Genomic DNA, 14,317 nt, shown 5'->3' with positions numbered 1-14,317 from the left:
TCTGACCGACGTTTTTGCTACCTTGTCCTGACACCAGAACATTATAAATTGGCATGATTACACACACAAGGAATACTTGCCTATCTTGTGGTAAAGTTCAGGCAGTTGCACTTCTACTTTCTCCCTCTGGAAAAGATGATACTCTGCCGCTCACACACTGGAGGGATCAGATTAAACTGTCTTGCCACCGAATATGCCTCCTAGAGATTAACAAAGGGGCGAGAATGAATGGATATGATGTTGGATCTCACTGCAGCATCATCCTTTCATGTAGTGTTAATGTAATGCTGCAGGAACGCACTTGTTTTCTTTTTGGTGAGAATAAATAGAATAAAAGGGATCATATTAGGCAAGAGAAGAAGTTAGGAGCCATAGTTGGGCATAGTTAATTCAAGAAAGAGTGGGAGGGTGTTAATCAGCTTGTGGGAGCGGGGCACAAATTCAAATGCAGGGCTCACAGTAAGTACATCCAACACATCCATTCCACAAGTCTCCGAGGCACCATATTCAAATTTACTTCTATTCGTCTTATCTGGATTCCATTGTCCTTCAAGAACACATGCCAGAGGAAACACACATAAATATGTTGGGCTTGTTACTTTTTCAAACTCCCCACACTTTTATTTTGGTAGGTCTCCTGCTGTGAAAGAGGAGGGAATCTACTCAGCGTAACCAAGGATAATGTCGATGCAATCTTCACTTACAAATACAGTTGCCCTTCTGTGCTGAACCCATGAAATGGGCTTGAGCCCGTGTGTGCATGTACAGCGTGTGTATATGTGTGTACTGTACTGCTGCCTTGTCACGTACACTGACAAGACACATTTCACCCCCCCCCTCCCCTTCATTATTGATGCTATCTAAATTACACAGCTTTCATCTGGGCTTGTGTCTACAAAGGTATCTGCTCCACTTTGCGTGATACAGAGAGAGAGATGTCAACACTGCGCTGTTCTCAGAAGCGAGGGAGAGGGGGAGAGATATGTTAGGTCCTTGAATGTCACTTTAGGCATGTGTCATTTCATTACCCTCTGCTGTGGCTCATACCCCCCATATAAATTAATGTAGCGAGAGGTGAACGGGAGAAGTAGACAGGAAGAGGAAACAGTGGAGGAAACCACTGGGCCTGAGAAAACCTGTACGCTCCTAAAAGCTCCGTGCTGCTTACCATAATCTCCATGGCCGTCCACCGAGACGTCCCCCAGTACATTGCCATGCCTTGGTTGATGACATAGGTCATGGCCCGAACAATCTCTGTAGAAAAATACACATGCCCACATCGCATCAGTCAGTTGGATTAACAGGAAACATTTATTGATTGATTCCACCCTGTACATCGCAGACAGTTACATGCTCCTCTCACCACATTCAGTTCTGTACCAAAAATAACACGTTCAAAATGTATTCAAGAAAATGTTCCTGAGACTCCAAAGAGCCACAAAGGGAAAACCTTGTTGTGTCAAAGACAAAAACATGTTTCAGCATGTTTCCCTATTCTTTGAAGACTGTGGCAGGACTCTTGTATTTCAAGGGTAAAACAACAATGATAATCAAGAAACTTGACTTTTCGTATTCTCTTCAATTTGCTAAAGATAATTTACATATTTATAAAAGAGAGAGAGAAGAAGATGGAGTGCAAAACAAGTTTGAGGAAGCAATAGATGTAAAAGGAATTAAATAGGAAATGAACAGTGAGGGCAGATGGTGGGCAAAAGTAGGCTTGAGTTTGCAGGACAGTAGAAATCCATAAAGAGCAAGAACAAAGTATAAAATCAAGGTGTGTATCATATCTTACACTGCAACACTAAATTATGAAAACAGAGCTTCCACATTATCGTTTTCTAGACATAATTCCTGGCAATATGCTTAAGTTTAATGAGCTTTCACACTAGCAATCATATCAAACTGTCATATCAAAGTTAAACATAAACCTTATTCACAATTTAATAATTAAAGTTTTCTAGAAAGTCATGTTGAGCTAAATTGCAACATTTTAAAAGTCCCACTGAAGGACATACATTCTATAAAAACAAGTGCAAATAAAATAACTAATTAACATGCACTTCCTAATTGTTAGTTGTGAGCACTAATTAAGTTTGAGTGAAAAGCCACAATTAATGGGCTTTACCTGTAGAATCCAATAGTACACAATCAATTTATGATGTCTATGAGAACCAATACATTGTAATGCAGGTCAATAAGCAACTTCTTGGTAATGAATTATATAGGACTGCCTGCCCATCTTTACTGAAGATCACTTAGACATCTAGTTCATTAGAACAGAGACGCAAAACAACTTTAACACCACCAGTTAATCTGTCTTTCATCTAACACACGGAGGATAAAACATTCAAACATTGTGTTTCAAGCCAAGACATGGGGGGATTATTACTTTGGTATTTTCTGACCCTCTAATTTCTCTACAAGGACATATATGCCCTCTAGCCAGTGAATACTCCATCATCAACTGCTGTCACCAGTCCCCTAACAAAATCCACATCAATCCTGAAAGTTGAAAAACTGGTGATATTTGCAAGACATGAACACACACTGAAATCTACAGTATTTAAACAGTCTATTTGGATATAAAAAATGTATTGTTCAAGAGTCTAATCTTCATAAGTGTAACCATCTTAAACTGAGCAAACTTTAGAGACATCACGATCAAGTCACTCAAAACCTAACAAAAACTGTAAAAGTATTCTGCGCAAAACAGCAAGGGCAGTATCCCAAATCATAAGCGCCAAAACAAACAAAATTAACTCTGACACTCTGAGGACAAATGATAGAGAAGCAAACAAATCTAGTAAACACTGAGAAGCATCACTACCTGTTGCTCAAATCTTAATGACACTCGCTGGGATTGGTTTCTTAGGTTGAAAATTGAATGTTGATTGGCTGACTTACCCTCCATGGGAGTGTTGCTGTCAGGGCGGTTGGCAAAAACTACATCTACATATTCCAACTGCATCCTTGTAGAGAGCCTTTTAGACCTGAGAGACAGAGGGATGCAAAGGTTGAGATAGTGGAGGTTGATTGAATTGACACATGAAGCACTGTATAGTGGAAAAAGAACATGCATTAGGGGTTTGTTGAGAGAGAAAAACTAAACATCTTAAGTTGTTTTGTTCATCTTTGTTTTGTGTTGGTGGTGTGTGTGTGTGTTGGTGTGTGTGTGTGTGTGTGTGTGTGTGTTGTGCGTGTGTGTGTGTGTGCGTGTGCGTGTGTGTGGTGTGTCAGTGGTGTGTTTGCATGCCTTGCCTTCAAAATGTGTTTCCTGGACAGTCCTCTTTCCGTCTCCGCTCGATGGGACAAACAAACCAGTGATAAGCTACACTGTCAATCTTTTCATTTATTCATTCATTTTTGGGTTTCGGGCCAGTTTTACTGGATGTGTACTTTTATCCCACAGCTGAAAAAGAGTTAGTTTTATGTGCTCTTGTCACCTACTTCTGCAAAGTGTCATGTAACAATTAAATGACTGAATAGACATTATGAGTGGCTATATGAACCATTTATGTGCTGTGTTTATGGCTGTCAGTGCATTCAAATAGTTTCCATATTATCAGAAATTTCTGGTGTTTCAATCGTTCAGCCTTGTAATGCATTTAAATGTGGAGGAGAGAGGTGGAAGGGCTTGATGGAATGCTTAGGAATACTTACCCTTACACCAGACCCAGTTGGACAGTCTCCGCAAAGGAGGGAGGAAGGGAGTGAGTGAGTGAGTGAGTGAGTGAGTGAGTGGTGAGTGAGTGAGTCTCTCTTTTGAGTCTCTTCTATCTCTCTTTCCAGATTTAGCTAAGTAATTGGTTATCAGTTGGTCATTAAAGTGGTTAAAGTATGTGACATGATGTGTCTCAGGTTGTTACAGAGAAAACGTGTAGTGTTGGGAGGCTAACTATTTTTGTATTTGAAATAGAGCTACATAAACTACATGCTGAATGTAACAAGAAATATAAGGAAAATAATTTGTGTAATTTTTTAGGATATATGTGGGATGATTTGATCTTATCAAGAGATTTGAGAACTAGTTTATTGTCATTGTGGGACTGAAATACTTTTAGCAACACTCTCCTCTGACTGTGATATGATGACTATAGTGAATGTTTGATTATTGTGACTGTGGGTGATGACTGATTTTGTTATGGTTTCGGTATTTTGCTTTGTTTTGTTCTGTTCTGGTATTTTGGTTCTGTCTCCTTATGATTGTTAATTTTTGGTCTTGTTTTGTATTATGTTCTATTCCTGTTTTATTGTGATAGTCTGGTTTATGTGCTGTCTTGTCTAGTTTTACTTCCTGCATTTTCCCGCCCTTGCGATTGCCTGATGTTTCTCACTGTTTCCAGTCCTGTGGTCACCTGCCTTGTTCCCTCTGTATTTAGTCTTTGTTTCCCCTTGTCCTTTGTCAGATCATTTGTGTTTGTTCTAGTGAGTTGATTGTAGCATGTCTGCGTCAGCGTGCTGTGTGTTTCCCAGCCTGTTCTCTATTTATTCTTGGTTCCTGTTCTTCTGTTTCCTCGTTTTTTTGGATAATAAAATGGTCTGCCTGCCAGTCCACAATTCCCTGAATTGTAGCAGATTCGTCTTATGTGTTGTATGTATTGTATGTGATTTGTTCTTGGTCTGTCTTGTAACAGATCTTGATCTAAATGAGACTTCCCAATAAAATAAAACTAAGGCAGAATGAGTCAGATTCTTTTTGGTTGCAGTTTGTGAACAACAAAATTGGCTCTCCTTCCGGCTGAATGAGGGCTACGGTGCTCGTCAGCGGGTAAAAGTCAGATTAACTAGTTTTGGAACCGCTTTTTGTCTGCCTGGCGTTTCGCCTCGCTTACAGTATTTGCATTTTGTTGGTGCTGGTCCGCCATTGTCGTAGCTCTCTCTTGGAGCATGCTAAGATCTGTCACCACGCTGTACGGTTTTATAGAGGTTGACACCGCCATGTCTGAACGGTCTCTGCAGATGCAGACATTGCCATGCACTTCTAGTGGGTCAGTAGTGATGATTGAGAGGGATTATTTTTCTTACATTGTTTTTTTACGGAAATCCTACTCATTGTGTCTCTGACCTGTCATCAGGCATGGAAATGACAACAGAGAGTTTCTTACTTACTTTCCTCCCAGTATAGTTTAGTTGTAATCACAAACTGGATCGCCTGAAAAAGTGCAGAGAAAGATGGAGCAGAGAGTGATACAAAATGAATTGTCCATTCTCTTAGTTCTTTTGTTACAATCTGGTGCCATCATGGATGCATGATTCCTGACTCATTCCGATCCTCTTTGTCTTTCATACATGCCTCACACACACTACTTGCGCCCCTTGCAATTGCAACACGTCCTTCTCATCTTTCCTCTCGCAACAAAAGTGATGAAGCAATAACACATATTGAGTCCTCATTACCTCCAGCATTCTTCTTGATAATGTTTCCGAGAATGATTTCAGCTGCAAGGCAATACAAATGAGGTGGCATTATTAGTTTGGAGTGTGAATTATGAACACTCCCTCTAACATATCAACTCCAAAATTTATTGTCAACAAACTAAAAAAAAAACTCCCCTGTGCATTGAAAAGAAGGCAAACCACTTTGTTCATAAACAGGCAGTGAATGGTGCACTCAAAAAGTCTAAAAACTTTTTAAACAAAGTGTCATCTGAAAGTGATAATTTGTTTGATATGATTTGTGTTTTGTTATTTATTAATCTATTCGAGTAAATTACGTTACAGCTAAAGAAAAACACTCCTTAGTGGTCCTAAGAGGTTAAAAGAAGACAGTTAAAAGATTAGTTGATCATTTTCTTATTTTCACTGTATTTTTCCAAAATGTAAACTTGTGAATGCCAGACAATAATGAAAATCTTTCATTGCTGTGATCATGCTTAGATAAGCTAGAAAGGTGTTCTGCGGATTTTCGTCATGTTTGCATCAGACTCAGACTGTTTTAAGAATAATAAATATCTGATTCTGCAAATGAGGTCACAGTGTAAGCCTTTCAAAGCTGTATGCACTTGTTCTAACACAAAAATCCAAAACATTCCTAAAGTCCTAAAGATTAACCTAAGATTCTGCATGAATATTAATATTTTACGTTTTCCCTTCATATTCAAACATTATCCAAAGGCGCAGGCTCAGTTACCTCCAGCAAAGAGCCACAATAACATAATAATCAATAATAATAATTCCAGCATCACATTAACAGCAGTGATTCTCATTTCGTCCAAGTGAATTTACCCATCCCGTCTCAAATATATGGCATGTGAAACCTTTTCTAAGGTCATGAATAATTGTAAATTGCGACACTTGTTTATGGTTCAATAAATGGTGGAACATGCAAGACTCGCATGTATGAAACCTTCCAGCTAAACACAAATGATTTAAAACACTTGTGGAGACACGCCACATATCTGCACCGACTACACCAAATATGAATAGGTTGTTATGAGATCAACCAAACTGCAATCAGGTTTGCTCGACCACCACCTGCCGCCTGCGTAGACCTCAGCGTGTCGAAACGGTTGACTCACTCTCGTAGGCAATAGTCATTAACTGCTCTGCAACCTGGCAAGAGGTCACGACACAAACAACATGTTTAATAAAATTTCATTGCTGACACATTTCAGCTGAGATCTTCCTCAGAGCATGAGTCTTGTAACTGTAAGATTCATATATACACACGACAATCAAGACAGTGACTTCATTAAATCCAACAGAACAGACCAACATGGGGGGGGGGGTCAAACTCCCAAATAGCCACAAGAGGCAAGCAAAGGGACAGTAGACCAAACAACTTGAATAATGCACAACCAGGAATACAGCCACTGTGTCATTCATCAAGAAATTCATCAAACATCTAAAATATATGAGAATGGTTTAAAACGGGATTAACAGCTGCTATAATTTTGAGGTTAAGCACCCAGTTAGTTTCTGTCTCTGGAAAGCACAATTCAGGTCTTCTGTTTTTACCCAACCTTTCTGCAGAACACAAATAATTTACCACCCAATGCAATGCACTGTTCTATTCAGTATATAGTCAGCCAGCTGAAGTGGAATGGATTATTGTGTGAAAGCAGAATATGTACAGAGTTGACCTCGCCACTCCTCACAAGGAACACTAAAGTCAGGGATTGAATCATGTTACTACCTTGCCATGGTGGAACTAAAGTTTCCAGTTATTTAGTCAGAACAGCTTGTTGGACAGTCAAATATCTTTGGAAACTAGTTTGTCGAGCTAGCCCTGATAGCCCTCAGGTGGCTGTCCTGGGTGGAGGTGGGGCTCATGGAATGCTATTTAACATTGCAGCAGACATGGCAGAGCCAAAGAGTGAGTTGAGCACAAAGGCTCAACACCAATGCCCTATTGCAAAGATGTGCTGTTGTATATGCTGCAGCTACTCTACAGGACATACACTACTGTGGTCTCAACTAACGTGCCTGAATTCACACACTCAAACAGAGCTTGTACGTAAATCTGAAAAATGAATGAACTTCATGATGTATCGTGGTGCCATCTCATTCCTCTTAGTTAATAATGCTCATGCTTATATAAGTGTGTGTGTGTGTGTTGGGTGTGTGTGTGTGTGTGTGTGTGTGTGGTATGAGAGTGATGGCATATGGCAAATTCCTCCATATCTTTGCAGACATGGTGACTATAAATCATCAGACCGAGATCCAATTTCCCTGTGATGCATTTTATTACATGGGGACTTTGAATTTGCCATCATCTCCCCTATGAGTTATGTGTACGCATGAGTTGAGTTTGTGAACATGTGCTGAGAGAATAGTGTGTTTGCACACGTGGTGCTGTGTTTACATGTGTGCATGAAATTCGTCTGTCTGTCTGTCTGTCTGTCTGTTTCAGCGGTGGCACACTGTGGGGGTGTTGTTTCAAGAAAAAAAAATATGATCTCTTTTCTGAGAGGCTTTCTCCACCTTCTCTCTGCATCCAGCACAGACTGGGCAACAGTACAAGCCTCTGTAATAACGACAATAATAATAGCCTTTATTAATTAGGGTCTTAGAGATAGTGGTTGGTGGACAATGAAAGTACAGGAATAAAGCAAGACAATGTAACTTTTTATATAAGAATTTAGATGATGTAATGAAACAACGGCAGAGAAGAATATGTGATAAAAACAATTAAATAAAGACAGAATAAATGATATAATAAAAACATACCAAAGTAAAAGCACATCACAAATCAATTAAATGGGTTTTAAAAGTGAAAGCAAAAAGACTGCTTCCTTGTGGGGTATGTGAAAGAATGAACTTTAATGTTTCCCAGTTTAGTATAGCTAGTACTATACCCAGTATATCTCAACATTCCTATTAGGGGTGACCGAGTACTCGGCTGAAACGTGTATCCGGTCGGATAAAGCACTTTTGCCGAGTACAAGTATATCCGAGTAATATGAGTCAATATCCGTGCTCGGATGATACAACTCCTCAAACTGGCCGCGCAGCGTTCTGTGATAATCACAGCGCCCCGCCGCCGACAAACCCGCTCGGATCAATCTTACACACCACACACACAAACACACACACACACACACCACACACACACACACACACACACATACACACACACACACACACACACCACACACACACACACACACACACGAACATGGAGAAAATGCGCTTCTCTCTCTCTCCGTCAGTCAATCGGGTCTGCGGATCTGTTCCGTTAACGTTTAGGGTTTCTTCAGTTCAGGTTGTTTTTAACTTTGGTTTGTAGTCCTTACATAGTAACCGGTAGATTTCTGGTAAACGGGGTTCACGACATGCTGCTTGGTTTAAATGCAACTCCGTTGCGTCTCTACCATCGGAGATTTTTTTTCTGTCAGCTGCCCCCCGCCCCTCTGTGTACACACACACAGACACACACACACAGACCACACACACACACACACACACACACACACACACACACACCACACACACACACACACACACACCCACACACACACACTTGTGTGGAAATTAAAGAAATTAAAAAAATAAAAAAGAACCAAAAACAAAAAAAAATCACACTGATCATAAAAAATAAAAAGTTAAAAAAATAAAGTTATATGAGTATGAAAACTCTTGTTCATTACATTTACATTCACTGTTGCAGAACATTCTGTAGAGTTTGTTTGTTACCATGACAACACCATTGATCTGAAGCTCGATGCTGTCATGTTAATAGTTTTCAAATCAGCAATAAATATAACAATTTTTGATCAACTCATATCAATTGCATGCTTAAATAACATACCGGTTAAAGCCCCGCACATTTCAAGAGAACCCGACTCACTTCCGGGTTAAATATGACGAGTACGGATCCGGATACAGATAATTCATGTGGTAAACAGATACAGATACAGATAATGCTGTACTCGCTCATCCCTAATTCCTACTTAAGTACCAAGATCAGATGCAAATCCACTGCTTTCAGAAAAGGTTGAATTGATAGTGAGGCAGAAAAGTAAATAGATGGCTCATTTAGCCTCAGAGCCACAGACTGCCATTAAGGCAAACCAAGCAGAATGAAAAGACAGAGCTAGATAATGGAGAGGTAAAGAAAGTAGGGGTCAGTTAAGGAGAGAAAGACTCAAAAAAGAGGGATGCCTAAGAATATGAACAGCATGTTCTTTCTCTGGCCTTTGCTGAGTACACATGTAGGAAACAATCTCTGTCACAACTTTTGGGGACACTGCAGGCTGATTTTTCAATAAGGCAAAGGAAGGGTGGGCTAAGAGATTTTTAAGACTAAGAGGTTAGAACATTGATGGAGGATAAAGAAAATGTTGAAAAGTACATGGAAAGTACATGGAAAAAGGGAGCAAATGCTCAATGGATGAGTTCATGAAAAGAAGAAAGGATTTAAGAAAAACACAGTGGGGAATACATTTTTTAGAGGGTTAGGTAAGGTAAGGAACAGGCTGAAGACAGCTTTATGAAGACAGACAAAGAGACACAGACAAGCAGATAGTCACAGAGGAGACAGCAGAGACCAGAGTGATCGAGTGCATTTTAAAGGGTGACTGTTCGGCCTTTGCTGATTGCTCATTCCCAATGAGTCTTGTAAGATACTAAAAAAGGTCAATCACTGTTATGGAGGGCTTATAGTGACATTCACAAGGTCAGGAAGTTTGTGTTGATGACGAAGCATAGCAACTTCCACAGATTTCTGACTTCTGGCCATTTTGGATGAACTGATTGTGACTAATGGCCTTCCTCAGAGACAATCTGTAACACACACACACACACACTGTAACACATACATTTCTACCCTCACCTTCAGAAAAACACTGAGTCACTGAAAAGTTGCAGAAATACATGGGTGGCTATGCTTGAGGCTTCTATCTTTGATTTTTTTTTTTTTTTTTACTGTGGCACAAAAGGTGCAGGAGAATTTGATTTCCATACATAGAGCAGATGTAATGAGAAAAAATGTTTTTCAGCATCAAGGATGTGGTAGCCTCCCACATACTACCCACACAGCCTTGAGATGATTTTATGGCTGCACTGCCTCCCCCCCTTCCACACTCCCTACAGTACATCAAAAGATAAAATCGACAATACACACTTTCTTCAAATCCACTTTAGGATTTATGGATACATGTTTGGCTTTTTTGAATGAGTAAGCAATGTTAACTTGCAGCCCACCATCACTCTTGTAAGCTGTCTGTCTGGGAATGTGTTGCGGCCCAGACAAGACTGCAGTGAAACACTTTGATGATACATACTATTGGGGTTTCTAAGTGGCCTCTAATGGCTGTGTAAAAGGCAGGTATAAATATAAACAATATACACCTTTAATAAGCTTATTATTAAGTTAGAAACTTGTGACTCGTCATTAGTGACTTATTCACTTCCTCACTGAGAATTAGAGGAGTACATGGAGACCAGGGCTGCATATCGGTACTCAATACCTTAAAGGTTTGACCGAAATAACCCAGTACTGAGTAGTATCAAAACTTCTCCAGTCAAACCATACCTGCATTGAAAATGGTGTACCCACAGCTAGAAAAAAATAATATTTGTATAGTTTTGCTCTTAGCCAATCACCACAATCACTCTTCAATTTAATGCAATGTGTGTTTGGCCCACTACCGCAGCAGCTGCAACCCATACAGTCTGTGGTGGTGTGTGTCGAGCCCGATGTATTTGACAGAGTTGGCAGTTCAGCCTGCCGAGATTCTTACATTCACATGATGGGTATTAAAGTACTCTATTGGTAATATATGGTGATTTTTCAAACATTACTCAGTCCTAATGGATACTGTACAAGTTTCACTATGCACGCTTAAAGAGGAACTATGCCGGGTTTTTTTTGTAGCTTAATTTATCTTAACTGAACAGCTTTAGAGTCATTGGAATGGTTATATGACCTTTTTTTCGGGTTGACTGGTGGCCATCTCGCTTCCTATTAGAGCCTGTGAATGGAAAAACCACCCTTGCAACTTTGGGCCGGGGGCTGCCAACTTCAGCGTGAGAAAGTATACGCTAGGAAAGCATTGTCGGAGGAACAGAGACAGAGGAAAAGGAAGACTGACCAAGCGAGGAGTCAGACACAAGTAAACATTGGAGCTGTGAAATATCTATTCTGAAGCTACAAGGGGAGCTCTATGGAGAAACCTGCGAGCAAAAAGCAATAAAAGAGCGAAGGAATTGCCAAAACAGCATAGCGCCCCTTTACCAAAACGCTACTGTAGAACCGGCAGGTGATTAGCTTGGCCTAGCATAAATACTGAAAGTAGGGGCAAACAGTCCAAACGGTCCATTGTTAAATCCACAGACCAGCACTTCTAAAGCTCACTAATCAGGCATAGTCATTTTCATCTACTGTGGTTGTCTGGCAACCTCCCGGGGATGTCAAGGGTCCAAAAAGTCAGTAGATCGAGCTGCTGATTGCCAAGTTACAGCACGTAACTCCCCTAAACCTCAAACTTGAGCTTGAGCTTTTGAAGTGATGGTACTTTTGACGTAAGTTTCCCCCAGTTCCCGGTTATTTTGGTCCTGATGCTCTGCAGCCCTTTTGTAGAATACCAATAGTCTGTCTAATTGAGGGTTTTCCTGGCTAATGCTGTACATGGACATCCATGGGTTACGATTAATAAGCTTTCATTAAAAATGCTATATTAGAATTGATAAAAATGGACTAAGAGAAAAGATTACAATTTTGTTCAGTTTTTGCATGTGTGTTTGTGTCAGTGTTGTGCACAGCTGTGTGCAAATTTGTGCAGCACTGACACAGATTTTATGTAAGTGTGTTTGTGTGCCAGAGTTGATGTGCATTGTTTAATGAGGTCAGGGACACTGAACTCTGCTGAGGACATCAAATATATTTAGGGTGCTTTTGATGACAATGACATTGAACTGGGGGCATTCAGGACAGCGGAGGACTTTTTAACCCAACAGCATTGTGTGTGATGATGGTACTGTAGCTGCTGTGTGGTCGCTCCAATGAATTCACTTAGACCCTTGGTCTGCAGCTTTGGCTTCTTTTTTGGTTATTATCCAAGGCAATAATCCACTGTTGTGTTCCTCTACTGTGAGCTTAAACATTATCTTCAGAACTGAGTCAACAATGTAACATTTAAAAACAGCCTTTCCCTTATGAATCTCAGCTGTTCAAGTCTGAATGATACCAGTGACATTGAACTAGGGACATTCACAATATTGGAGGGAAGAGGGTAGCTAAGCTTTGAGCGACCACGTGAGTTGATATGGCGCAAAGCATTAAGGTGAGAAAAATAGTACTGTTACATAAACGTACTGTTTTTGGGTCCCCTGGGCAAGCTTTGTTCTCTTCCGCCCTAAGTGTCACTCTAAACTCTCTAGTGTCACTAAGTGTGTGCGTATGTATGTGTGTATGCGTGTATGCATGCGTGTGTACATGCGTGTGTGCGTATGTGTATGGACCGAGGCCAAGACCCCAGCAGCAACATCAGAGCATGTTAGAATGCATCAACATGAGGGGAAAGGGGGGTTCTGGTACGAGCATGTACACATGATGTGTTGACCCTCAGTGTGCCCTTTTCCTGTCCTTTAACTTTGAGTCAGTCAGTCCAAATGATCTGAATCACCACAACTCAGTCTTTGTGAATTGAGCCTGTAGTTAACTGTGACAACAGCTGTGTTTTATTCGTGAAATTACAAAAGAGGCACAAATATCTGACTGGCTATGGTTGGCAAATGTTCAGCCAACTTTCGTTTGGCCTGCAGTCTCCATTTTCAGGTTTTGTTGTATGTTAAAAAAATTTCAATATCAAAGGTATATATTCTGATATCAAACACCTACCAAAGTGTTTCAAGCACAGGACAATGGGTTACATGACATCAGGTACACATGTGTGTATAAAACACATTGAATACTACTCCTCACTACTGCATATACAGTAAAACAAAACCAATCAAATGGAAAGCAGAGTCCATTAGGATTAAATGAACATGCAAGATTAAGGAAAAGTGTTTCATACCTCGTCGGTTATCTGTCCCCCAAATGTCACCCACGTACCTGCAGGGAAGAGAGAGAGACATTTCAACATTAGAACACATCTCTTTGTGTTTGTTTGACATCCTGGTACAATACTAATCCCTGGGCTGTGTCACCAGTTGAGTGAAACTGTCAACATCCCAAAAGAAAAATCTGTCCTGTTCACAGCTGCAGCTCATTCTAAACGCCTGTTAGCACTTTCTGACTTCACTAGTGACTGTTTGCCTTTTGTGACCGTCATGAATATTTGGAAGACCTTGTGTCCTCTGTCCTTATGAATTGTTATCTGTGTGTAATATGTGTTTGTATGTGTAAATGTGAATACATGCTCCTGATTGCCCTGAAAACAATGTTGATAAGCCCAGAAAAAAGGCTAAGCCAACCCAAACTGAAGAGATACTAAATCCGCTAGTTGTGTCAAAACAGCTTGTAGCTATCTAAAACCAAACCAGACAGATACAGGGACGAACACCTTTTCATACAAAAAAACAATCTCTGGTGCAAACCATTTAAACACTGCGTGGCTTATGAGTCCTGGGAGTTGCAAAACAATCTGGGCTGCCTGACAAAATATGATGCAGTCATCATTGCAGTGCGTTTGGAGTTTGGCAGTGGCAGAGCAAGGACATTGTTCACCACATAAAGATTAATTACATTACTATACTGTATTGATATATTTGATTTTATGAATTGTCCATGTTATTGTATTTAAAGTTTATCAGACTTTTGTACCTAAGGTTTATCAGACTTTACTTACATAGTATAATATCGCGTAAAATATATCAGCCAAAAAGCCTAAATGTACATATATACACAATTTATTATATATATATATAT

The 14,317-nt window shown here is 40.1% G+C and overlaps 1 protein-coding gene and 1 long non-coding RNA gene across 4 annotated transcripts in view; both read right to left on the bottom strand.

Moving 5' to 3' along the window:
* kcnab1a (potassium voltage-gated channel subfamily A regulatory beta subunit 1a) overlaps window positions 1-14,317 on the bottom strand; it is a 113,169-nt gene that overhangs the window by 15,995 nt on the left and 82,857 nt on the right. For all 3 annotated transcript variants that reach the window (XM_032508468.1, XM_032508474.1, XM_032508478.1), the window contains exon 3: window positions 13,464-13,501. In XM_032508468.1, coding sequence (XP_032364359.1) covers window positions 13,464-13,501 — 38 coding nt within the window. The remainder of the gene's footprint in view (window positions 1-13,463; window positions 13,502-14,317) is intronic.
* Window positions 145-2,975, bottom strand: LOC116678749 (uncharacterized). Its single transcript, XR_004329389.1, has 3 exons — window positions 2,908-2,975; window positions 1,169-1,254; window positions 145-200 (listed from the first exon to the last, which is right to left on the bottom strand). It is a non-coding gene; the product is annotated as an uncharacterized LOC116678749 (long non-coding RNA).

Source organism: Etheostoma spectabile, chromosome 3 (genome assembly GCF_008692095.1).
Source record: "Etheostoma spectabile isolate EspeVRDwgs_2016 chromosome 3, UIUC_Espe_1.0, whole genome shotgun sequence".
NCBI classification, from domain to species: Eukaryota; Metazoa; Chordata; class Actinopteri; order Perciformes; family Percidae; genus Etheostoma; species Etheostoma spectabile.
Note: the sequence above shows the minus strand (reverse complement) of the source record. Positions and strands in the feature narration are given on the sequence as shown.